This window comes from Lissotriton helveticus, chromosome 8 (genome assembly GCF_964261635.1).
Source record: "Lissotriton helveticus chromosome 8, aLisHel1.1, whole genome shotgun sequence".
In the NCBI taxonomy this organism is placed as follows: Eukaryota; Metazoa; Chordata; class Amphibia; order Caudata; family Salamandridae; genus Lissotriton; species Lissotriton helveticus.
In genome coordinates, this window is record NC_136069.1 from 1559483528 (window position 1) to 1559510658 (window position 27131).

At 44.6% G+C, this 27131-nt stretch overlaps 2 protein-coding genes across 2 annotated transcripts in view; one reads left to right on the forward strand and one right to left on the reverse strand.

Annotated features, from left to right (window-relative positions):
- COA4 (cytochrome c oxidase assembly factor 4 homolog) overlaps positions 1-26414 on the reverse strand; it is a 62470-nt gene extending 36056 nt beyond the window's left edge. The window contains exon 1 of the mRNA XM_078658562.1: positions 26317-26414. The gene's annotated coding sequence lies outside the window, so the exon portion shown is untranslated. The remainder of the gene's footprint in view (positions 1-26316) is intronic.
- PAAF1 (proteasomal ATPase associated factor 1) overlaps positions 26175-27131 on the forward strand; it is a 146681-nt gene continuing 145724 nt past the window's right edge. Inside the window, exons 1-2 of the mRNA XM_078658561.1 lie at positions 26175-26492; positions 26587-26627. Coding sequence (XP_078514687.1) covers positions 26446-26492; positions 26587-26627 — 88 coding nt within the window. The 5' untranslated portion in view covers positions 26175-26445. The remainder of the gene's footprint in view (positions 26493-26586; positions 26628-27131) is intronic.

Here is a 27131-nt window from a genome sequence, read left to right on the forward strand (position 1 = left end):
TCAAGCACATGGATATTGCTGGTTTTAATCCTTATACAATTACCACTCCTTTTAATGGTTCCTATTTCACCAGCCCAATGTAGCTTTAATGCCAGTGTACCGAGGATTTAGAAATAGCATTAATTTATAAAACGCTGTCTCTGCACATATTTGGACCTTACAGGGTGTTTGTGTAACTAAGGAAGTAGTAGACAGGCGGACCTGTACATGCGCAGTTTATTAATGTAATAATTTCTTGATGTAGGACTAATGCATTAGAAACCGAAGTCCAATTAGGACATTTCTCTCGATTACAACTTTGACAAGCTAAGACATGTGCAGTAATGATTACATTAATATGACAACTGTACCCACACGAAGGAGGAGCGCCTGTGCATGAAATCTTGTGACGTTTCTATATATAATCATGACAAAATTATTACAGACATGAAGACTGGACTACCTACTATATGAATAAGATGACTTAGTTGCTTGTAATGCCTGAGAATTCCTAAAGTTCCTAGGAACATTCATTCACTAATAGGAGAACTACTTTTTGGATGAATAACCTGAAAATCAAATCAAATGCTAAACCAATGTATACCTTTCCTCAAACTTGCTTCACAAAGGATAAATGTCAATAAGCCCTAGTTTTATTCTAGAATAGATCTCAGTGATGTCCAATGGTCTCAATATCACATGTGCCCTGTTATGGCAGTCTTGGCTTCCCCGATGATTACACTTTGCATTCTGGGAGTCGTTTTTCTCCTTTAACCGGATGGGGCTTTAAGTTACTGAAAGCCAGTCATGGGCTAGAGTGTTAAAATCCTGTAATGTGTATTATTGGTACAACAAAATGTGGCGCTGTAGTGCTAGAGCCACTCCTATGTATTGAAACACATGATGACCTTTGACTACCATTATTTTCATTGACTTATGGTGTTTTACTTTATCCTAGCGTGAATGTACGCTGCCTGTGCTTTGTTTTCTTGAAGATTTCTTTTGTGTCTCTTTGTAGTTTTAAAGTGGGAGGGCTTTCACAGAGTAGAACTGCCTTGCCAGGAACAGAACGTGTGGGATGTGCATTTTAAAGCATGAGAGACATTTGTGGAATGTACTTCTTGGTCTTGAAGTGCAGTGTTATAAGCAGTGGTGCACAAATGTGCATTGTGCTGTACATTGAGAAGTATTATGAAGTTCTTACTATTGGCTTTGACAGGCCCTCATGCCATCTTGAATTTTGTCAGCTAGCTTGAGCTTTTGCGCCCACAGACAGTACCCCAGATTACTCAGTTTTCTGTTTTGGTGGAGACTTTTGTAAACTTCACTGGGATAATGTGTGGAAGTATGCTTGGCACCTTTCAGAGCAGAGATAGTTGTTGTCAGAGAAATTTGTGGAATGTACAGCTCTGTCTCGGAGTCAAAATACAGAAGCCTGGCCAGCTTCTGTCTTGCCCTTAACACAGACCAGTACGGTTGTTCGTAACAGAAGAAAGGGGGCAAGGTATCTAGAACCTTCGCCTCAGGTTGATTATAGGTATTAAAAGGTGGGGGATCTTGGCACCCAGACAGGAGCTCACCTGTGGGGAAGACGCGTCGTCACAAGGGAACTTGGGTCCCGATCGAGAATCCTGCCTGGCCTGTCAAAGGGCTCCTCCAGCTTGAGTTGGGAAGGATGTCGAGTGAACGATCGATGAGGTGTTTTATTTTTGATTATTGACTTTGTGATGTGTGAGTGAGTCTGTGTGTACATCAAAGTCTCCAGTAGTTATAATCATCTGAGGTGTTTTCATTGTGATGTGTGAGTGTCTGTGTGCTCATCCAAGTCTTCAGTGGTTGTAATCATCTGATGTATTTAGCGTGTTTATCTTTCTGATTTCTTGCAGGACGTCCAGTATTATCTGCTTGTACTTCATTCCATATTATCTGCCATGCATTTAACAGTTGCATTTGCCTACTTATAACTGTGTTATTATTGCTTGCATATATACATATATATCTTTGTATACATTTGAATGTTTTTCATTTGACATCTGGGGAAACCTTTTTGTTAGAGTGTTGCACAAATAAAACCCAGTGCCTTATAATGAGAACCGTGTTTTGATGTGAAATCCATTTCCTGGTGGTGTTTTGTTTTTATTGCTTCGTCGTGTTTGAGCCTACGTGTGGGCGGGCGGTATTTTTATTACTTGGGAGGGTGAAGCAATACAGGCACACTTCAAAGCCTTACTGGTCTACCAGAGGATGCTCTGCTGGAGCGACAGCAGCGGCCCCTCCCTCCCAGAACAAAAAGGGTAGGAAGTATTGCTGCACCTAACAACGCGAGTACAGTAAAAAAAGGAATGGAGCGAAACACCTATTCATAAATAATGGTAGAAACAATAAAACAAGACAACTGCAATAAAAATAAGACAATAAGTGGGGGCCAAGTTTAATGGAATAGGAGAAAAGACAAATGACGCAAAAGTATGTGAAGGCACCTAGTATGGAAAATTTAAAAAAAGAACCACGACCACACAAAATATGGTCACCGCTAATGAACTTTGAACAGTTTTATCTGTGCACAGATCGAATCTTTGAGGGAGGTGGTTTTGAGACTGGTGACCAAGTGGGAAAGGATATTTTACCAGCACCACAGAATGTTAGAGTTCCTCAATGTCAGCCCTTCCGTGGCTTATTTAAAATAGATAACATTTGTAACAGGCTTTATGTTATGTTATGTTATGTTATGTTATGTTAATTGGCTCTTCTATAGCGCAACGGCTACTCACAATGGAGTGTCCCGGCGCTTTGGCGAAGAGGACCTTTAATGGAAAGGAAACATAACTGAAAATAAAAGACAACACGATTCCTAAATAAAAAGCCATGTTTTTAATGCCTTTCTAAAAGACAACAGACTAGGGGCCTGTCTAAGAGCAATTGGAAGTTCATTCCAAGCACGTGGGGCCAGGTAATGAAACGAACGCCCCCCTTGTCTGGCTCGTTTGATGGATGGAACGCGCATTGTAGACAAGGAGGCGGAGCGAAGAGCTCTGCTCGGTTGGTACAAAGCAAGGCGCTTTCTAATATACCTAGGGCCCAAATCATGGAGGGCCTTATAGGTAAGCGTCAGGCTTTTAAACAGCACCCTTTTGGCTATAGGAAGCCAATGCAATTCCTTCAGCAGATTGGAAGCACTAGCTCGTCTAGGTAGACCATAAATGGCCCGAGCAGCTGAGTTTTGCACGACCTGAAGTCTTCTTACAAGATACTTAGGAAGACCTAAATAAAGGACATTAACATAGTCCAGGCGCGACCCTACCAATGCCTGGACAATAACCCTTCGATGATTCACAGAAACCAAAGGGAGGAATTTCCTAAGCATCCGTAGGATACCAAAGCACTTCCCTGCAAGACAGGCTATTTGAGGTCCAAAAGTCAACTCGTTGTCAACAATAATACCAAGGTTTTTAGCCTTGGTACTGGCATTGGCAGGGGGAAAAAGATCCTGAGGCCACCAGTTCTTCCAGTTTGGTTCGGAGACACACCCGAAAAAGAGCAGCTCCGATTTATCGGAGTTGCATTTCAGGCCATGCCTCCTGAACCAATCAAAGACTGCCTCTAAGCAGCCTCTGATGCGGGTCCCATCAAACACCTCGTTCTTATTCTGAGTGAACAAGAGCTGGGTGTCATCAGCATAAGACACGATCTGGGCGCCAAACAACTCCGCAACCTCTGCAATGGGGGCCATAAAGATGTTAAAAAGCAGGGGGCTAAGAATAGACCCCTGAGGGACCCCCACTTCCAGGGCTGACATAGCTGCGGAGTGAGGTGGCGCCCAGATCGTTTGTCGACGGTTGGCTAGAAATGATTTAAGCCATTTCCACACCGTCCCCCTTAGACCACAATCCCAGAGTCGAATTAGGAGAGTGTCATGGGGAACGGTGTCGAACGCCGCCGACAAGTCTAACATAACCAACATGGCCTTTCCTCCTGAGTCTAAAACCTCCCTAATGGCAGTGGTGACTTCCAGTAATGTGGTCTCGGTGCTATAATTCGCACGAAACCCAGATTGAGTACTGTGCAATAAGTTGTTAATCTCGATAAAATCGGAGATGGATCGATGCACATGTCTTTCCGCCACCTTTGCCAAAGCAGGGAGTAGGGAAATAGGCCTATAGTTGGCATGTATGATGGGATCCAAAGTTGGTTTTTTTATTAAAGGAATAATACAGGCGCTCTTCCAGGCCTGTGGCACAATGCCGGCGGACAATGAGGAATTTAGAATGGAATTAATGGGACTATTTAGCACAGAGGCTATTTTGTTAAGACACGAGACCGGGCAAGGATCAAGGGGAGAGCCCGATTTCAAGCTTGTCAAATGATCCAGTGAAGCAGTAAGGCTTAGCTGCGGAAATTCCCAAAGAGTGGGAATAGCAAGAGAGATAGCATCAGGATCCACAGCCCGAGGCTGAATGGAATGAGTGGCAAGGTCGGCTTGAATAGTGGTTATTTTCTCAACAAAATAACGTGCAAGTTCATTCAGCCAAGATTCTGAATGACACTGCACATACGTGGCTAAGGATGGGGAAGTGAAGTCTCTAACAATTTTAAAAATTTCCTTACAGGAATTATCCGATTCATCTATCCGCCGTTCAAGAAAGGATTTTTTTTCACTCCAGATCATCCTATGATAGGATTTGGTCAGATCTTTAAATTTTTCTCTCTCACGAGGGTTATAGTCTTTCCTCCAAGTTCTTTCGGCTCTCTTGCAATTTTGACGTAATTCTCTAAGCTTAGATGAGAACCAAGGAGCAGAAGAACGTTTCATTCCAGGTTTGACAACTTTCTCAGGCACGAGATCCGCCAGTATGGCCGTGAGCCACTCCGTATAACGGGGTAGGTCAACTTCCACCTCACCGGACAAAGTGCAGGGTGAACGAGCCAAGACCTGGAGTAACGTGTCACTAGATAGCAGATGAAAAGGCTTAAACAAACGTTTGGCAGAACTAACGGGGTTCAATCTGGCAGAAGAGACACTTGAAAGACTAAAAGTGATTAAGGAATGGTCTGACCATAATACGGGTTGGGGGGCGAGTACATTAATCGAAACAGTGGAAAATACTTGGTCCAAAGTATGACCCTTATTGTGAGTAGGATCATGAATGAAAGGAGTAAGTCCTAATGTAGCCGTAACCTCCAGAAGTTTCATCGTGTCGGGGTTTACAGCCTCATCCATATGTATATTCAAATCACCCAAAAATAAACAATGTTTAGATTTGAGACATGGGACTGAAAGAGCAACCTGTAGCTCGTCCAGAAAAGAACCTAATGGACCAGGGGCACGATATACCAAAATGCCAGTACAAGCATAATGAGGAGACAAATGGAGAGTGAAACCCAGCGCCTCGGTGTTCTGGATGTTATCTACCGTAAAAGTGGTGCAGTGCAGCTTATTGTTGACAATAATTGCTACACCGCCCCCACGCCCAGATGTTCTATCTCTCCTAAAGATGGAATAATTAGGTGGGATGGGAAATTTAAATATGTGGGCGAGTTTGTGTAAGAGGCCTTTTATATACAGTGGTGAACAACCTTTACAACGAAACTTTTACAACGCACTACCATTACAACGCAAACCATTACAACGCATTGCGCTGGGGGGCGCTCTAGCATAGGGAATACGTTTAATTTACTATCCAACACCTTCCCTAGTGTCCACGGGGACTGGAGTTGGAATAGTAAATTAAACTATTCACTATCCAGCACCCCAAAGCGCTACGCATTGTAATGGATTGCGATGTAAAAACCGCGTTGTAAAGGCAGGCATTGTAATAACCTGCGTTGTAACGTCATACATCCATATACAGCTGGTGGTTATGCTGGGGTTTTCTCCGGTCTCTTGACATTTTCTCTTCTTTATGTTTTTAAATGCTGCTAAAAATATGTGTGCAAACAAACAGAAAGATGTCAAGATGTCATGCATGTATCGGAGTGAAAGCAGTCCAACATGCCAGGTCACACTTCTCAGGAGCTGGCAAAAGAGGATTTAAATCCTGTAGCAATTCTACAATTACCATTAAAAGAGCAACATTCACCTATTGGTGGCAATGCTGCACAGAAAAGCATGGGATTCTAAGAAAATACTGACCAGCAGCACTGTACCGACTGCTGACACCTTTTGTTAACTCTAATTATAAGAACTCCTGCTATTGGTGACCCATCAAATAGGTAATCCTATGAGCCACCATAAAGACAGACACAAAGGCCATCCCAAAGTCCTCTGGAGAGTCTAATTTGAGGCTAAAATCAATCACACATTATTAATGCTTTAATAGACATTCTTGTGTTGTAATTAAGTTTCATCTGACAGGGTAACCCAGTGTGAAGAGGAACCTTGGTAATTAATAATTAAGAGGAAGCTTGGGACTGCTTCGCAGTGACGCACTTCTAGGCTAGTGTTTACAGGGGGGAGGTGGCCCAAATTACTGTTCATGCCCTGCAGCAAGTATCACTAGTAGCTCTGATGAGATACGCAAAGGAAGTTCCTCCCACAGTAAGACGGCTCACAGCAGTACTGCTTCGCCTGGCCAAATGGAGGATGGTCAATCACTGACCTGCACCTAAAACTGCAGAATGGCTGAGGCATGCTGCATTTGTCTGGCGCAGCTGGTGAACGATTGGGATCTCATGTCAGCACGATCTCGGCCCGAGGACATTTGGAGACCATTGGCTGCACATTTGAGACGGTGGGCACGGATGTGGTCCTGGAGTACAGAAACGCCACAATGACCCTGGACGATGCTCCCTGATCGTGTGTGCTGCCAGCTAAGACTGCCTCAGGATTGGAGACTGGCCCCGCCTGTTTGACTCACATACTGCTTCTGCTTTGATGCTTGCTGTTTTCGATGTCGTTCTTGACGTTACTCAACTTCGCACCTACTCATTAACTTTATCGATTCTTGCAGTGTGGTGCTTTTATGTTTGTAAGAATGTTTTCCCCCTTCCCTGCACCCTCCCACTATGTCTGTTGTTTAAATGATGATAAAAACAAATAAAAAAAACAATAAAAATAAAGAGGAAACCACCAACCAAGATAAAGCAAGGTTAAGTACTTGGTTCATGCTCTCGAGGAAAGAAAAGCAGATGAACCTGGTACAAGCTGCCCAATTAAGAGGCAGAAAATAAAAGTGACAATGAAGCCAACGAATGGTATGCAATGGGCGGGCTCCAAGCCCCTTGTTGTATACAATATCTCTTGCAAGTGAGAGGCGTGGCCAACACTACATTAATGTTTGGTTCAGAATAACGATTTTATGAGCTACTGGGGCATGGTGGACATTTCAGCCCAGCAGATTACATCAATAACCATTATCAGGCCAAAGATATATTTGAATGAGATCTGGATAATAAATAAGAATTAAAACACTTAAGATTATAGTGCACAACTGAGTTGGCTATGTGCTTCAGTGAAAAAAAGGAATGGTAACTTACAAATTAAGGCCAGTGGCCATGGCACCTGAAAAATCAAAGGTTGCTAAAGGTCTAGATAAAGCTCAAGATATCTATACACTCCCAAGTAATGCATGGAGAGCTAGTCAATGTGTTCAGAGAAGAGAAAGAAAGAATACCCATCAGCCCACCCATTGGCGGAATCTCGTCATCTGGGTTTTAGTGAAAACTGGTATCCACTAGGTCCTTCACTGAGTCGTATTGTTAAGAGTACTAGTATAAGATCCACCAGTGAGAGCAAGCCAACAAGATCAAATGGTGGTGCTGGTGGTAGAAAGAAAAGTTGCAGTGCACAGAGAATTGTGAAAAATTCAAAATCAAGAGGTGATTAAAATTGCCTGTTACGATGCCAAAGGTACGACTTTATTAGAGGGATCAACATAACGGCAAGATTAAAAGCAGAGTGATGATAGTGTCTCAGCAAATACTACTATCAGTGGATGGAAGTTATATGGTCGACATTACGAGTAATGCCCAAGTTAACGCATAGAATATGCAGACTGGTTGTCTTCCGTTTTCCGGCATTTTTATAATAACCAATCAGCGGACAGAGGAGGAGTTTATTTACAGTCTCCTCTCTGGTCCGCATAAATCGTTCAAAGCCATCCGGGTCACCTTGTCCATTACCTTCCCCTCGGCTCAGTCAGTAGCCTGAGGCAACGACGGACAGGTTGGTGGCCCGGCGATGGAATGATGAAACTTTTCTTTCTCACTATGGAATTTCTGCTCAGAAACCCTCTTTCTTTCGATGTTTTACAGAATGGTTTTCTGGCCCAATAACTGTGTTTTTCTGTGTGTTTTTTGTGGGTGGTAAGAGTAGTGCTCTCACATTTTACCATCTGTATATTTAGACACTATGTTTATCACGGACGCACTGTTTTGCTCCAGGTTGAGTTAAATTATTGGATTTAATCACATAGATTATAGAACTATCATTGGGTCCTTATGATCATTGAAGTGCCTAGGCCCTTGGAGTTTTCCTTCCTTCTGTGTTCAGCCCACACCAGAGTTCTCTTTAAGAAGTGAGGAAAGTATGACACAGGCAAAATTGTCTGTTTTTTCTCCCTCCCTATCTTTCTAGAGCGGGGCCTCAAAAACCTGAGCGAGTGCCAGGCGAGGTGAGGCTTGTTCCACACAACTTTGTGGGTGAGTTTTTGACAAATTGCAAAAATAGACATTGTATACATATATGTTTATATCCCTCTACATGTAGAAATTGTGTATTGGTATTCTTGAAATTATGATATCTGCCTGTGGATGTCTGTTTTCTGTGTTTCAGAAGAGAATTCCTTTTACCATGATCTTAGCCTACAAACGGTAGGTCACTATTTACATGGTTCACCTATATTAGTTTTCACTGTTGCAGTAGTGTAATTTGTACAGGTCCTGAAGAAAGCCTTGTGAGGCTGAAACATGTCGACCATATAACTTCCATCCACTGATAGTAGTATTTGCTGACACACTATCATCACTCTGCTTTTAATCTTGCCGTTATGTTGATCCCTCTAATAAAGTCGTACCTTTGGCATCATAACAGGCAATTTTAATTACCTCTTGATTTTGAATTTTTCACAATTCTCTGTGCACTGCAACTTTTCTTTCTACCACCAGCACCACCATTTGATCTTGTTGGCTTGCTCTCACTGGTGGATCTTATACTAGTACTCTTCACAATACGACTCAGTGAAGGACCTAGTGGATACCAGTTTTCACTAAAACCCAGATGACGAGATTCCGCCAATGGGTGGGCTGATGGGTATTCTTTCTTTCTCTTCTCTGAACACATTGACTAGCTCTCCATACATTACTTGGGAGTGTATAGATATCTTGAGCTTTATCTAGACCTTTAGCATCCTTTGTGTGTGTTTACTAGTTAGATTGGGGGATAGGATGCAAGCAGGTCTTTAAACTCTTCCCCTTAGACCCTTCTCCACGGTTAGTTTTTTTTACCTGAAAAATCAAGCCAAGATTGATTTCAGTCCAGTATGAAAAACTAAATATAGTACCTCATCTCCAGATAGTTTCACCGAAGGCACAAGTATAGTGTCCTGACAGCCACCACTGGTCAGTTCCGCATAGCCTCGTGGACATCAGCAGTGGACCATATTTGCCCCCCTCTGGGCAAGTTGCCTCAGTTGGCCAAGCTCTGCCCCCTCTGGGCAAGTTGCCTCTGTTGGCCAATCTCGACTCCCCAGGTCCAGTGGGCCGCTCACCCCTAAGGGATCACAGATGGGGGTCTGCTTACAGTCCCCTTGGAGCTTTTATTGGCAGCCCCGCCAGCACAATTCTAAAAGAGCCTGCTTGTCCTCCGAGTCCACAAAGGCACAGCCATTTCTGGAAGGAAGTTGATTTCAGGGCACAGAGCCGAGCCCTTCAATTCAGTACAAAGGTTAAAGGTACAGACATGTACAGGCAGCAGCTAATAGCGGAGGGGAGGAGGGGAAGGCACTGCCACTTCCGTTCCCCCAATCAGGCCAATGTATCACAGCGTGGCATGCGGTGCAGCCCGCTCTAGGCCCAGCATTCAGCTGCTCCCCAACACTGTCGGCTCCCCCGGGGGCCACAGGCTCACCGCATTATATGGATCACGATGCAGCGCAGCTTTTCCTCCAGTGCGCGGTTGATGCCCTCCCTGTCCTCACCACACCACTCGTGCCTATCATGGGGCTCTCTTCGGCTGCTCCCGTTCTACCCATGCAGGGTGGTGGATCACAGCACTACTCGGTGCAGGGGCAATGAGCAATTTCCCCGGGTCCGGCCCAGCTCCTCCACGGCCTCAGGAGACGTTATGGCCACACCGCCATCTTGGGTGCGGCCGTCCCTCGTAGTTTGGTCAAGCTCTCCAGTTACTCACCAGTCCCAGGGCTATATCACAGGTGCAGCCATCTAGGCCCCCTTCTGCTCTTCGGTCCCTCAGTGCAACCTATATTCGGTCGGGGGGGGTCCCAGGCTCACCGCCACACAGGCAATGGGCACAGGAACCATGCTAACTACCAGCCGACTCCATGCACCCTTGGCCTTGCTCATAACCCCAATAAAATTGATGTTACACATGTCAGAAGCAAAAAAGGAGATTACAATTCATAAAAATATCATTTAAAGTGTCTCCCAATAAGTCTGCTCATTACCATACGAGTTAGGCAACCCACAATCATCAATGGAGGCTAGTTTACATAAACAAGTAATGAAGTCACGCAGCCACATTAAGAGCTAATAATCTGCATTCTGAGCACAAAAATTATATAGTTGGTGGCCTAGTGCTTTTAAGACTTTGCCGGTTCTGTGGTTAAAATTATTATTATAGTCATTTACCACACCGGTTTTGTTAGAACCAATACCCTTTAAACAAACCACCTGATAATAAGGTGAGCCAACAGGTAGCTTGATGACTAAATTAGAAAAATCGAATTAAATCAAAATACCTGAACCTCCCTTATCCCTTCCCATATTAGAGCGACTGCAAGGTGACAATGGTAATATAATAGCAACCAATAAACAAGCATTGGCAAAGCCAATAGGTCTCGCATATGCAAGAGCTATCGGCTTTGCCAATGTGTTTTAGCCATGTTGTAAATCACTGCGGCTGCCACTCAACGTGGCTAAAGGTTAGTTTTGCAGAGGATGGTAGCACAGAGTGAAGTGTTGTAGAGTGGAGTGTCGTAGAGTGGAGCGGCGTACAGTGGAGTAGACTGGACTGCAGTACAGTGTTGTAGAGTGGAGTAGGACAGTGTGTCAGAGTGCAGTAGAGTGGTGTATAGTGTCGGAGAGCAGAGTGGCACAAACGCTACCATTTTTACATATTCACCTTTGAAGTTGACATATTTTAAGACTTTTACTTTAAGCACATCTACCTTGCGTGCTTGCATAAGATAGTGTACTCAGAAAGTGTTTGGCTTACAAATGCATTTATTTGTACGCACATCATCATACCATTGTACATTTTGTCCTAGGACCAAATACACTGTACAAATAGCCCTTGCATATATTAGTCTGTTTGGAGAAAGCTCTGAATTGGTAGAATCAACGACAGCCGGATCTCAAGTCAGACACAGTGCAAAAGGGTCCTGTTTTTATTATAAAATGTCCCAAGCCTTTGTTCCGCAGAGGAGTGTTTCATTGGATTGTCATGGTCGCCCATGCCTGAATTCTAGCCAATCTGAATACCACCACTATCCTGAGAGGGACGGCGGCCTGTTCTGTACCAGATTGGCTTCTGGATGAAACATGCACAGGTAAATGGGGAGTTAGACCACTCCAAGGTATGAGGCAGAACTGCATGCACCCTATGCTCTCTAGAATAGGTAGTGCTAGGTAGGAATACAATTGCATGCATTCATATAATCAATGCAATAATTATAATCGTTGAATTATTTATCTTTTTCACCTTTTTTGTAATGCTGGTTACAATGCTCTGTTTCCTTCAACTAATCATTGCAGTGCATATATTTTACACAAGAATCTAATTGCTTCAATAAATGTTTAAAATACCAATTTGTGTATTCTTGTGTCTCTCTTTGGGCATGCCCGAGATAAAAATGAAAGGGTTGATCTTGCTCCACGATTTCCTTGGGGAAAATAGGGTTGTCATGTTCTGAGGCTGCAGACATCACCAAGTACTCTCATAGGTTTACGGGTCTAGATGGCGCACTGCAAGCTAGACAGGAATCAGGCCAACATATTCTGATGGTATGAGTGGACTTAGTCCTCATAGTTTTGACACTTATCTAGCCCAAATGCACCGTATTACTACATTAACAGGAACTTTAAGATAGTAGTGTAGAGTGGTGAAAAGTGGAGTAGAGTGTTGTAGAGTGGAGTGGTGTCAAAGAGTGGAGTGGTGTAGAGTGGAGTGACAAATAGTGAAGTAGCGTGTTGTGGAGAGGAATAGAGTGGCGTAGAGCGGAATGGTGCAGAGTGAATTTGAGTGTGTCAGAGTGGTGTTGTGTAGAGTAAAATGGCATTGAGTAGTGTGGTAGAGTGAAGTGCAGTACAGTAGAGTGGACTGGAGTGTCGTAGTGTGGAGTGCTGTCAAGTTGTGCAGTGTCGAAGAGTAGAGGGTTGCAGAGTGGTGGGGGGGTCATACAGTGGCAGGAGGGTCGTAGAATGGAGTGGAAGGTCGTGGAGTGGGGTGTCCTCGACTGTAGTAGTGTGTTGTAGAGTGGTGTAGAGTAGAGTATAATAGAGGGGCCTGGAGTGGTGTAAAGTGGAATGGGGGTGGAGTGGTGTAAAGTGGAATGGGGGTAGAATGGCGTAAAGTGGAGTGGCATAGAGTGTCTTGAAGTACAGTAGAGTGTGGTGGAGTATCAGCGTAGAGTGGAGTACAGTTAAGTTGGAGTTGAGTAGAGTGACAGAGTTGAGTGGCATAGAGTGGAAGGGCGTAGAGCGGAGTATGCATAGAGGAGAGTGGTATTAAGTGGATTAAAGTGAAGTAGAATGTCAGAGTGGAGTTGCTTAGAGTGCATTATGCATGGTGCAGTGCAGCGAGTACATCTTCAATTGAAATGACCATTACAGTTGCAAAGACATACAGTTTTACTGCTAAAACTATACAGCACACACACGATAATGTGTGGAAATCGGCATCACCTGGTGTACTGATTTGTTTTAACCCTCTTAGTGCTTCATTTGTGCTTTCCTAATTCTGATATATTTTGAAATATTTGTACAGTTCATTTATAGACATTTGTAGTGTGCTAAAAATAAATAACACCCTACGGCCTTTTCACATTCCCATACCCAGCAAGATAGTCACATAAATCCGCACACTTTGCGTAAAGAAAGAAAAGTAAACATCAAGCTTCCAGAGTTTAACATTTGACCACAGTAAATGAGGCAAGATTAAAACAAAATGTAAAGGCCTGTTTATTGCTCATTCACTTCTGAACCCAGGCATGGATATTTAGGGAGTGTTTCGGCACCTCCACTCCCGTATTCCAGTGCCTATGGCATGGGAGTGAAATTAAGGAAGAGAATTGTTTAAATTATGCTATTAGTAAAGAGCATTGACCAAAATAAACAAGCTTGTAGATAGAGAATTGTTTCTCACAGGCATCTGGCAATGGCAGAGATAATTAGATTCAGTTAAGTAGAAAGACAGGAGGCAGGAAACCGTTTCAAAGAAATACAGCAGTTTACTGCTGTGAAATAGCATACAGGAGAGAACCGAAAACACTGCTAATCTCTTGGAGTACCTCACAAAAAAAGAAAACAAAAAGTTCCCATCAAGTAAGCACCCATTGAAAAATACAAGCATTTGCAATGCAATAGGTCTCGCAATTGCGAGATTTTTAGCTATTGGCATTCTAAATGGTAATGCCTTTTATTTACGGTTTTAAAAAAAACTGCACTAATAAAAGGCATTGTAATTTTTACAATACCAAAAGGTAAAAATTTCGAAAATGTGAGACCTTTCGCATTGCAAATGCTTGTTTATCAAAACCTCGAGGTAGGGATTAACCCTTCAGATACTGTTGCGTTTAGTAACAAAAAAGCAGGGGGAAGGCATGTAATGCTGTTCGATTCTGCCCATTTAATAAGGCCGGTTAGAACAGTACTCGATGTAAACTTTTATTTGAAGACAAAAAATATCTAGATCAAAATGCAAGAAGAAATGGCTTCGTCGATGCTTGTTTAAACTTTCTTAGTTACTGTTTGACCATTAGATGCTATGCAGTTTCAACTTTCCTTTCTCTCTTTTTGTGTGCACCTACTTCGGAAACTTTGCATAATTAAATATTGTTTAGTGTCATGCGACTTACATTAAATATATAATACATTCTAAGTTGTTCAGATCAAGGAGCCTAAAGCTATGTCTTGCCTATGACCCCAAGAGTCCTGAAGATGCTCCGATGAGACACACAGTTGGGTTTGGTTAAGTTAAGATAGGCCCTGCTGGCTATTTGATGGTGGTGTCCGTGAGGGGTGCAGCTTGCAGAAAGAGAGGGTTAATAAAAAAGGGCTCGTTTAGCATTTCCCGTTTCCAGTAGCATAGGCCTATTTATACAGCGTTATTGGCGTTGTGATGCCGGCGGAAAGCTCCAGCAAGGATCCTTTTCCAAGTGTTGTGGTTAATGTTTGAAGGTCCGGAGTCAGTCCACTTATGGGGTCTGCTGCTTCCGAGCGCGTCTCCCTGATTGTTCCGCTCTAAGGAGATGGAGCAGAAATCTGCAGCTAATGAGGTCGAGGGCACGTAGTTGGGCCGTGCATGGGCCAGAGTCGGCTTGCCTGCAAGATAAGAAGCCTGGCACTGCATGGATCTCTGCCATTGCCTTGTTCACAATTGTATACTCCTATCTGTTTTCCTTTTTGCTTTCCTGATGTACAGCGCTTTGATATCCGAGAGTGTTATGTTTGCGCTATATAAAACACAATACATAAAAAACTAGGCTGGAAAGAAGGAAGGAGGACGGGAGCCCACCCCGCCTCCATACAGCGCGCTGTGATTGGCCCCAGTTCCGTCACGTCATTGACAAGCCCCGCAGCCATTGGTTGGACAGCGAGGGCTTCCCCAGATAGGAGGACGTCGATAAAGGTAGGGGGAAGGCAGGAAGCGACGCTGGCTTACCCCGAAAGGCACTCCCCGGAGTGAGGGAGCCCCGCCGCCGTCCTAGAAGCAGAGTCCCGTGGAGGAGGTGGAGAGGAGCCGGTAGCAAAGGAGAAGAGCTCCGCCGCACCCGGAGAAACCGGGGAGTGGGACCGGGGTTACTGGTAGCAGAGGGGGGCGTTGGGGCACATTGCCGGTGCCCGCCCCTGTGTGCTCTCTCTCCAACGCCTGGGCACATCCTTTTTAGAGCCCCCGAGGCTCCACCGGCAAGAGGGCATTGGTGCTTAGAGCCCGAGAGGCAATTGAGCAAGTTAACCGAAAGCGAAAGCGCGCCCACACAGCAAGCAGCCAGCGGCAAAAGCGCGCTCACAAGGACAAATCTGAGACACAAAAAGCGCGTAGCCGACTCGTGTCTCACATTCCCAGAAGTCGGCAACATAAGTTGTCGAGCTTGGACGCATGCTTCGCATGCTTTTCCAGCTCGACCTAACGAGGAGTCAGTCACAGAGGTGGTAAACAGGCTATGATCCATGGAAAGGACAAAGACATGCTAAAACAAATTCTGCAAGCAAATGTGATATACAAACCACAAAATCACTGGTTAGCAATGGGCGGAACATATTCCCAGAAAAGCTTTCATAATGCCCCCAAGAAGTCTTTCGCACTAGAAAGGGTCAACACAGACCATGTCTCATGTAGACAAAGACAATCAAATTGTTTCATAAAAGTTACCAGTCAGAGTTCGCCAACTTTGAATAACTCCAGTCGTATTTCCAGGAGATACAGTGGAAAGTATTAAGGGTAGGGAGGGAGATACTTTAGTTATACAAAAGAAAAGAGGAGCAGGGGAAAGACTATGGCCACATGAAAGGATCAGTATTACCCTGGCCTACCAAACAAATTCCAGCCACCAAATGACACTTTCAACATTGGGCAAATCTGTATTTTCTGGATTCTTTTTAGCTTTCCTACAGGGAGCATCTGACTCTGTAGAAGGCTTCTTCCGCAAAGTGTCTCTCTCGAATTATTTTTTACTGGGGCGGTCGGTGGGGGTGCTTTAAAGCAGTAACATGGGGGGGGGGGGAGTCAATAGACACTGAACAGCTGAATACACAAGGATTACCAGAGACTCAACAAATTCTGTGCCAGTTAACTCCTCACTTGTATTTTGACCAGGAGGGAGGAGAGGAGAATCTGAAGTTATACTCTTCACTACCCTCAATGTTTCCTCTGCAAATGAACTTCCTTGTTCAGCACTCACATCAAACTTGTCGAATAGTTTACAATTAAAGGGAGATCTATGGTGGGTTTACTGTTAAAAATGATTGAAGTCTTTGCTTTTAGCCATAATAAAATTGAAAAAAGGCTCAGACACAATGGGTGGCACAGCTTCGTCTGGATTAAGACAGGACCGTCATGGTCCAGTTTTTACCCGGGCATGTCCCATGCTGCAGATATACACGTCGACTTTTGAAGTGCTTCTGAAGTTGCCCCTTTTTATCACACACACAAAGCCAACAGAGGAGTCTCGATCCTGCAGTCCTCGGGTAACTTGGATAGTGGATTAACAGTCGAATAAAAGGTGACCTGAGCTGGGTGTATATGTGCCATCTTTTATTACAAGGTCTTACATAGCGCATAGCTACCCAAAAGGGTTTCCCAGGGCTTACAAGCTGGAAGATGCAGATAAACATCTGAACCGCCAGGTTTTGAGGATTTTGCAAAAGATGGTAAAAGATTGGCAGCTTCTCTGTGATTTGGACATCGCATTCCAGAGCTTATGTGCTGAGGACCTTACAGAGGTTCCAGTTGCTCAACCGAAGCAATCCATTGCGTCGGTAGGGTTGCACAAACTGTTGCAAATAATAACGCGATATCTTTTGAAGTGATTATTGGCCCTTTTTCTTCCCACATGCAACTCCAACAGAGGAGTCTGGAACCTGTAGTCCTCAGGTAACTTGGATGGCGTCTTAGTCAAACAAGAAATAAATGAAACCGGAAATCTGCAAAAATTCAGGCAGCTAAGGAAGGAAACTAATAATGCAATCTATTACTTTCATATTATCAGTTGAAATGTACTCTCTTCCGCCTCAATATCATTGAAAGTCTGCAACAAGGTTAAAATCATTTAAAGTAATATAATCCTTTGAATCACACAGTCTTGGTTTATCACAGAATTATACAGAAAATTTCAATATGAGATCAATTGGGCTAAAAAAAAAAAACAGCATTAGACCTCTGGAGACACTGATATTAATAATGAATTCAGTAGACTAATTGTTTATTTTCCTTTGTATGATGTCCCTGACAGCATTTCAAGATGCCAGACCATGCATTTTACACCCAGGATAAACTATCCAGAATATATCCCAACACAATACACTGATGCCCCGGATATAAGTAACCATCTGAGTGACATGTACATATGCGGCTTGTTTTTGGTCTTAAATAACCGAGGCACTGACTGCCTTGGGTGGTGTGCAAATAACAATTTAGTAACTTTATTTCTATTTGGAGTAGGAGAAATTGGTAATCACGAATATTAATAGCCAAACATTTGAAGGATTCTGAATCTCCTTCATTTATTCTTTGGCTTCCTTAATTTAAAAAAACACATTTGTAAAGAGGAAACTGCAATAACTACGAAAAGTTGTCCTAGCTCAGAAAATAAGTAATGTTGTCTAGTATACAACTGTTATAGAAGGGTGAAAGAGATTAAAATATAAACGTTTCTTTGGGGCTACTGTATGTATAATTGAGTGCCTCAGGACACCAATAATTACTGCCAGGCTTCAGCACCTGCTGGCTTGACAAACTCTTGTGCTGGTAATGTTTCCATTACCGACCCTTGAAGCACCCTTGGTTTATCTAGCAAGTATAACAATATTATCCTGGAAGTATGTGATTTCTTTTCCTCCAAGGGGCTGTGTATACTTACATGTACGAGAAGGGGTCCCAGTGAATCACTGACATTTTTTTATTAAGCTCCTAAACCTGGTGGAGACAAGGTTGCAGCTTGACTACAACCACAGAGCTTCAACAAACGGTTTCAATAATAGTTGTCTAAAAAGCTTAACAATAAAAAAACAAACCAAAAAAACTCGCATTTCTGGAATTACAATTTCACTACACAGTCAAAGAAAAGGTTTTTCCAGCTTGCACAATCAATTCTGTATTAGATGTACATTGAATGTGAATTCATAGGCGCTGCATTTAAGGGAACCATGGCTGGAACTTGTGGTACCTATGAGCTCGCAACCAACCCATCATGTAGGCGGAAAGTCATTCTACCACAAGTAACAAAGTGTGATTCCCCAGGATTGGTCTGGGTAGGAGGGCGCTTGTGATGGGATTTACTATTGAAGCGGTTGTCAATCATTAGCTGTTGAGTCTCTAAGACTGATCCATGGCTTGGAATGATTAAGAAACATTTGCCAGTTCTTTATTGGCTTGATGTACTGGAAAGTGCACATCCACACCTTGATGGAAGATGGCTTTGGTGATTAGGGTGAGTAGATGGTCTGGATTTGCAAAGACATTTCCAGTTTTTTGACGGATATACATGTGCTAGTTTTGAAGAGAACTTTGGGCAAACATGTACAACAGAGTAAAAAGGGTATGTATATTCACACTTCCACCAGTCCTGTTTTGCTACATTATATTGTGGAGATGGGAACTGCTTTAAAGACCTAGTGCAGCAGTCTAGCTAGAGCAATGTTTTTCTGAAGCTCAGCGCTCTTTAAACAAACACACTACAGTAGTGTAAGCACAACCCAGCTTATAGTCAAATAATTACTTCTGTACTTCCAGATGTGTTCTGTTTGACTTTCTCGGTGATGGTTTGCACAATTGTCTCACCGATAACTGGGTTAAAGGAGGGGTCTGGAATTTTTTTTTCCAACAGGGAACGCAAAGATTTCACTTTACAGATTAACAAGCACATTTCTGAGTATTGCTAGCAAAAAAAATAGCAAAAGACACTTCCTTCTCCTTTCCACGGAGACACTTAAAACAGCACATACAAAAGGAAAACGCTTCGAAACATCAGGAACATTTTAGAACCATTCTAGATGTTGATTGTTGATGAAAATTAAAGCAGAAGCAGGAATGACATGTTAAAAACAAGCATTGGAAATGCAATAGGTCTCGCACCATTAGAGTTAGTGTTTTTAGAATTGTTTATGAGGTTTTTTTGTAAATGTTTAGCATTTTTGTTTCCTGTAGCCAATGCTAAAGAATTACAAATAAAAAAAAGCCATAAACATTTCTAAAAGCTCTAACTGAAATGGTCTGAGACCTATTGCACTGTGTGAGGGTGAGGGGTTGAGGGTGAGTGAGGGTGGGGGTGAGGGTGGGTGAGTGAGGGTGAGGGGTTGAGGGTGAGTGAGAGTGAGGGTGAGTGAGGGTGAGTGAGGGTGGGTGAGGGTGAGTGAGGGTGAGTGGTTGAGGTTGAGGGTGAGGTGTTGAGGGTGAGTGAGGGTGAGGGTGACTGAGGTGTTGAGGGTGAGTGAGGGTGAGGGTGAGTTAGGGTGAGGGGTTGAGGGTGAGTGAGGGTGAGGGGGAGTAGTTGAGGCTGAGTGAGGGTGAGTGAGAGTGAGGGTGAGTGAGGGGTTGAGGGTGAAGGTTTGAGGGTGAGGGTGAGGGGTTGAGGGTGGGTGAGGGTGAGGGGTTGAGGGTGAGTGAGGGTGAGGGGTTGAGGGTGAGTGAGGGAAGCTTGCACTTTGCCACCAATGCATTGCCGGTTCTTTGCGTGAGGGGATACTTATACCAGTATCGTCAGTGTGGTAAAACATATATGTGCGAGGGAAGCTTGCACTTTGCCACCAGTGCTGTATCTGTTCTTTGTGTGAGGGTATACTTGTGCCAGTGTGGGCACTGTGGTAAAATATTTATGTGCGAGCGAAGCTTGCACTCCTCCCACCAGTAGTGTCTGTTCTTTGTATGAGGGTATGCTTGTACCAATGTGGTAAGCCATCTATGTGTGTGGAAAACTGGCGCTCCTGCCACCAGTGCTGTGTCTGTTCTTTGTGCGAAGGTACTTGAAACTACTGTCATTCTTGTTAATGTTCGCTGTGCTATGGAAGTCTGCACTCATTCCAGTTCTCTGTCTGTTTTGTGTGAGAGAATATGTGTGTCGCTGCTGTCAGCACTGTAACTGATTAGTGTGTGAAAAAAACGTGCACTTTTCATACCAGTGCTGTATCTGTTCCTTGCGTGATGGTACTTGCACAAGAGGGGACATGGTTGTAAACTGTCTCTGTGTGAGGAAAACGTGCACTTCTGCCACCAGTGCTGTTTCTGTTCGTTGTGTGAGGGTACTTGAAACACTGCTGTATTTCTTGTGAATGTTCACAGTGCAATAAAAGTGTGCACTCCTTCCATATCTGTTTTGTGTGAGAGGATATGTGTACCACGGTTGTCAGCACTGTAACTGAGTTGTGTGTGAAGGAAGCTTGCACTTTCCCTACCAGTGCTGTATCTGTTCTTTGAGTACGTCTCCTGCCACCAGAGGTGTCTGCTCTTCGTACTGAGGGTTTTGAGATGCTATCAGTATTGTAAATGATCCCTATGAGGTGCACGTTTTCCCTCAGTCGATAGTGCTGTCAGTATTGTAACTGATCTGTGAGGGATGTTTGTGATCGCTTTTGCACACGCTGCCTTAGCGAAGGTAAATAAAACAATTGTTCACTTTTCAAAAGCTAAAACTATTGGCTCTGTCTGCGTGTGCATTACATACAATAGCCTTTTAAATTGCTTTAATGGCGTTGCTCAAATTGCCTGGGTGCGAAGTGCAGAAACCCAGGAATTCGAGAAGTGCGTCATACATGACATGGAGCCACTAGGGACATATGCAGATATAGGATATGGTTCTAACATTGGAAGCGGGTGCTGTTTTGTGCTTGTATAAATGTTGACCCGGTTCAGCTCTTCGCATCACGTTACAGAACTGGAACACAGAAAGAGCCGAGTCCGAGTTACTGAATATAAAAATAAAGAAACAGGCCGTGGCAATGTGTTTTTCAAGCCCTGGTGCCGGGACAAGCCCAGGCGTGTCCGTGGGTGCGAAGTCTTGTGACGTCTTCAGCGCGGGAATCCCCGAGCGGGGAAGAATGAATGACAGATAAGGAATGCCCGGGGAGATCCAAAACAAACAGGCCCCGTGTACCTTGCATAGCGGACAAAAAATAGCATTTTCGGGATTCTTTCTATTCAAGTTGCAGACAGACGGTCGGTGTTTATGCAGCCAACACCGGGGCAGGCTGGGGGCTGGGAGAGGCAGTAGCTATGGAGGCCCAAAAGAAAGCCGTGGAGTGGAGAGCGGGCGGGCAGAGAGAGTGAGGGGGCGGAGCGGGGGTGTGGGAGGAGTGCGGGAACAGACGGGAGGGGAGGAGAGTAGGAGGAGAGTAGGAGGAGGAGTAGGGGGTCGTGCGAAGTGCAGAAACCCAGGAATTCGAGAAGTGCGTCATACATGACATGGAGCCACTAGGGACATATGCAGATATAGGATATGGTTCTAACATTGGAAGCGGGTGCTGTTTTGTGCTTGTATAAATGTTGACCCGGTTCAGCTCTTCGCATCACGTTACAGAACTGGAACACAGAAAGAGCCGAGTCCGAGTTACTGAATATAAAAATAAAGAAACAGGCCGTGGCAATGTGTTTTTCAAGCCCTGGTGCCGGGACAAGCCCAGGCGTGTCCGTGGGTGCGAAGTCTTGTGACGTCTTCAGCGCGGGAATCCCCGAGCGGGGAAGAATGAATGACAGATAAGGAATGCCCGGGGAGATCCAAAACAAACAGGCCCCGTGTACCTTGCATAGCGGACAAAAAATAGCATTTTCGGGATTCTTTCTATTCAAGTTGCAGACAGACGGTCGGTGTTTATGCAGCCAACACCGGGGCAGGCTGGGGGCTGGGAGAGGCAGTAGCTATGGAGGCCCAAAAGAAAGCCGTGGAGTGGAGAGCGGGCGGGCAGAGAGAGTGAGGGGGCGGAGCGGGGGTGTGGGAGGAGTGCGGGAACAGACGGGAGGGGAGGAGAGTAGGAGGAGAGTAGGAGGAGGAGTAGGGGGGTGTGGGAGGAGTGCGGGAACAGACGGGAGGGGAGGAGAGTAGGAGGAGGAGTAGGGGAGGCACGGCCTAGCGGCCGTGCAATCAAGAAGTGAGGGGGCGGGAGAGTAGGCAAGGCAGGCGGCTGGGGCCATGTGCACGCGCTTTTAAGCTCAATGCGCATGCGCATTGAGCTTAAAAGTCACGGGCACTGCAAGGAATCGCCACGATTCCTTGCAAGTTGGATAAAGAGTCGATGAGCCCCTATAGTCTCGCTTGCTCGATGCGCATGCGCATCGACAGGCGAGACCTAACCAGCCCTAAGAAATTATACAAGTTTGTATTGAAATACCAGCCCAAAACTGGCTGAGCTTTCACAGGAGGTGATGTGCCTAGCAGCTGCTGATCGTACAACATGGGGAACAAGGTTTAAATCCGAACCTTGAGTGAGCATCCTGTGGATCCCGTCAAATCTCCCTGGGACAGAAAAAAAGGCGCAACACTCATGTGTCTGTTGTGAATGACTCTTATGTCCTTAGACAAAGTCTGCGCAAAATAAAAATGCCAAACATAAAATCTGTATTCTACCAGTCACCCACACTCCAATATTTTCCTTCAAGAATTTAGGACAAAGCATTAACCGTTGATGTCAGAAAGGGATATTTATTGACTGGATTGCATACTGAAAAACCTGGGATCAATCATGGCCTCCCTGATTCAAAAATTGTGTGAGTCTAGACAAATACTTTATTTTACTGTGCAAGCCTATTTTTTATTAGCAGATTAGAACACTTTCAAATATGTGAGTTCAGGATGGGCGCTGTGCAAAAACCTCTTCTGTTTGATTTAATGGAGCATAATATTGCTCCATGTATAATAAGAATTTCGACCACATATAGGGTTCACCTGACAAATGACTTGCCTCTTTATTCACTAATAGCATTGTCATCAGGGCGGGTACAGGAATGTTCCTCAGTGTATGTTTAATAACTATCACTTGTAATACCTGCCTACACATGAGATAATGTAATTTGATGTTTTAAGGTGAAAGATATTTTGTGTAAAGAAATGCACTTTTTGGGGGTTTGCAAAATACCTTATGTTATAATGATCTTTGTGGCACGATTACCATGTCATATATTTTCAGGGCTCAGCTTGTGCACGAGCTCTTAGAGACAGAATTACCCTCAGCTCCGGGCTCCTTTTTTTTTAATGAATATTTATATAGCACAAACTCGACCCAGTGGTTTACATGAGCACCGGTTACGTTACACAAGGACACATTCAGGCACGGGGAGATTAAGTGATTTGCCCAGAATCACAGGATGTGGACGCGACCCCGAGGCTCGAATCTTGGTTTCCAGCACCACAGTCGGCAGTCTAGCTGACGGACCACATCCTCTCCTCTCTCTCCTTGTTAATCTGTTCGCTCACCCACAGGGTCCGAGTCGGGGTACCACGCGGGTGAACGGCGTCCCCCCACTTATTTTACCGGGAGCTCGATAACTCGAGCAAATGGAGCCACACATTCACTCTTTGGCCTCTCTGGGGCGAGATCGGAGCTCATTCAGAATGCTGCTCACGCGCTGGCTTCTCTGATGCAATCGCATCTAAGGGGTGAGCGACGGGAGGCAATGATTCTGATGGTGCAAGCCACCTTTCGGGATGTCACTTCCTGTTGTGACGACAGCGTCCCCCCACTTCTTTTTTAGGTCTCGCCTGAGCCAGCACATGCGCTACTCTGCAAGACATTTAGTAAGTGGGTTTTGAAAGTGCTACCACACTCTTTGCTAGCCTCAAGCTTGCGGTTACGCGCACGTGCACACGTGCAACCGCCATCTGTCTTTCCTCCGTCGCAGGTCATTAAGTGCATCGCGATCACTTTCACTTTCACGGCCGCCTCACTTTCAAGGCGGCACGGCCAATGCTGGTCTATTTTTTGCTCGTGTTTTACTCTGCCTCTGTGACAGACATCTTGACAGGGGCAACGTCGGCCTAGGCAAGCCTCAACGTGTACTGTTTACTTTGGCACACCTTGCATACTTTTTGTGAGTTCTCATTTCACATGTGTAATTTCTCTGGAACAATTGTTGCAGTTTATTTATCCGAAATAACGTTAGGAAACAATCTCTGTCTGAGGCGATTAGATCGCTGCCCCCACCACAGCCCCTCCCCGTAAAGCAGGTGCATGTGCGGGCCTGCGGATTCCTTGCACTAATTGTATTGCCTGTGGCATACACTAACCACGCCAGACAAGTGGAACCACAAAGGTCAAGAAATACAATACAGCCACTTCTCTCAGAACAGAAGCAGAGGCCAGGCCAGCGCGTGACACGCTCGCCTCTCATCACTAAACACACTCCTCGGGTGACAACAAAATATTGCTTGCTTCACAGGCTGCAATCATTTTAAGCAATTACTAGAGAAAAACAACGAAACACTACCATGATTCCAACAGGTTTTTAAAAGAAACACGAGTACAGCACGTTGGTGAAGGTAACATTCGGCGTTGGCAGCACATTTGCAGTTTTTAAAGAAATGCTACTTTTATAATTTTCAACCAGCCTTTCAAGATGCGCTCAGTGTTTTCCCTTAACAGTTACACATTTCATGCAAAAACAACTTTTTTGATGAAATATTTTCCAGATATGATTAACACTAATGCAAACTACAGAAATAAAAATCTTTAAAATGAGCATATCGGCGCACGCGGATTGGTTCTCGTGCAACTGGTACAATGGACTTGCCTGACAAACTACTTTTATCTGACAGTACTCATCTGACTGGAACTTTTATAAAGCTCTAGGGTTAAAAAAAGGAGTTACCCATAAACATAAATAACAATATATAAGTTGAAAAACTTGAGATTGTTTCCTGGCTTTAAAAAATGCTGTTGTCCCTACCATTGGAAGGCTGAGTCATGAAGGATGGGGCTGTCGCAGCAGTCTGTCAGCCTCCTTCCATACACGTCAACAGACCTGCTATGGCAGAGCCTGACTGTCGTTCTCCCTACTTTTTTGTTACTAAAAAATACACACCTTTGCTTTTGCCACAATCATGAAGTGTACATGCTGCCCTTTCCTATGCAATTAAAAGTTAAAGCCTCACCTACATTTAAAAATAAAAACTTGCCTTAACCAAAATGTTGTAGAGTTGGCATCTATGTGGTTCCAAGGTGTGCCTTACCAAAAGTTTAAAGGGGCCCTCAAGCGAAGAGAAAAAAACAATTCTCATACACACACCTGACATTTCCTAACATTGACCAACAGTTAGTAGTCTATAATGTTGCTTTATTGGATTATGTCAGCTGGGGCTTTATGATTGGGAGATTACCCACAGGATAACCCCTTTAAGAACAAACACTGGCAAAGCCAATAGGTCTTATGTTTGAGTGCCCCTGGTCTGCCAATGCCTTTTGTTCATGATGCCAATCAGGCGCGCAACACCCATTGGGCTCACCGGGCTTCAGCCCCCCCCCCCCCCCCTGTCGTGTGTGTCAGCCCGGGCTGACACAGCTTCGCGGCTGGCGACGTCTAATTGCAGCCGCACCTGAGTACTTCACAGGTCTGTAAAAGACCATTGAAATGTAAATGAGGCTTTTGTTATGTTTTCACCCCTTCTCACAGTCACTGTGGTTACGGCTGGAAGAATCAGCCCCTCCCAAAAAATGTTCAGCCCCCCGAAATTTGTCTCTAGTTGCCCGCCTGATGCCAATGATGTACAACATGATTACATGAAACAAGCATTGGCATAGCCAATAGGTCTCGCTTTTGGGACCTTATAAGTGTTTGGCCATGCAACAGTTGATGTTGTTGCACAAAGGATATTGAACCACATAAAAATACTTACAAGGGTCCCAGAAGCGAGACCTATTGGCTATGCCAATGCTTGTTTAGGACTTGTGCCCTGCTCGCCCACCTCTCTTCCTAAACAAAAGCTGCACCCCTACCTCTAAAACACACGCCTTTCCTAACGTGCTCATTTAGCCTGCCTGGACTTTGTAGTCCTTCTTCTATACCGTTGATTTTTACCCTTCGAGTAGTTTTGTGGCGTAGACCGAGAGCCATCCGGCTTGTACCACGTCATGGGCACGTCAGCCACTTTCACCTTCACTTTATTCTACGGGAGCCGCAGCTCTGTACACCAACCGGCACGGCTAACTGCCGCTTGCCTGCCCAGGCCTCAAACGTATTGGTTCACCCTCACCCGACGATGGTCTGAATGTGACGTAACATGGAAGCCCCCACTCCGCACCTACCGCTCTGCAGGCCGGGTGCTCCTCCCACGCTCACGTGCACGCAGCCGCTGTTGCGTCTCAGAGACGTCCGGGCTGAGCTTAGGCCACGCCTTCGGAGTCACGGCGCCCCGCCCCGGGAAGTGAACGAAGATGAGTGCACGACTGTTCGTGCAAAGCGACTGCTTCCAGGTGCTGAGGTGAGCGTGTGTGACGTCAAGGCCGCCCAGAGTGACGTCATTTGTTGCCCTGTCCATGGAGTTTTTCTAACACTTATTTTGTGCATTCTTGTAGGAAGGCTGAAGGCGAAGCCTGGCTATCTTGTAAGATCCCAGGTAAAGTTTCTAGCCGCCCGTCTTCTGCTTCACTTGCTTGTATTGTTGTCCCCTAGCCGTTTTTTCCCCCTGCTCTGGCAGGTACAAAGATTTGAAAAATCACCTAAAGATGGTATTTTTCCCTTTCTTAGAAGCTACTTTAAACTATAAATATAAGAAGAAACCACTTTGAATGTGTTGTACAGCTGCCTTAATGATCTTTGACTGGTAATTGAAGTAAACAAAGGCAGAAAACCCATGTGAAAAATGAATACAAATAATTTCACATAACGTTCAATTAAAGTTTCATGTTCGGGACTTTGCAGAATCTTTAAATGTGAAAAAGGGCCGGTATTTTTCTCTTGGAAAGATGATAACCCTACTTCGTTGTAGGTCTCAACAAGCCTGTGTAATGCAATAGGTCTCACATTACTGAAAGTTTAATGTTGCTAATATTAATTGTAAAGATAAACACGAACAACGTTCGTAGAAGAAGGTTAGTATCTTTATTCAAGAATACCCTGA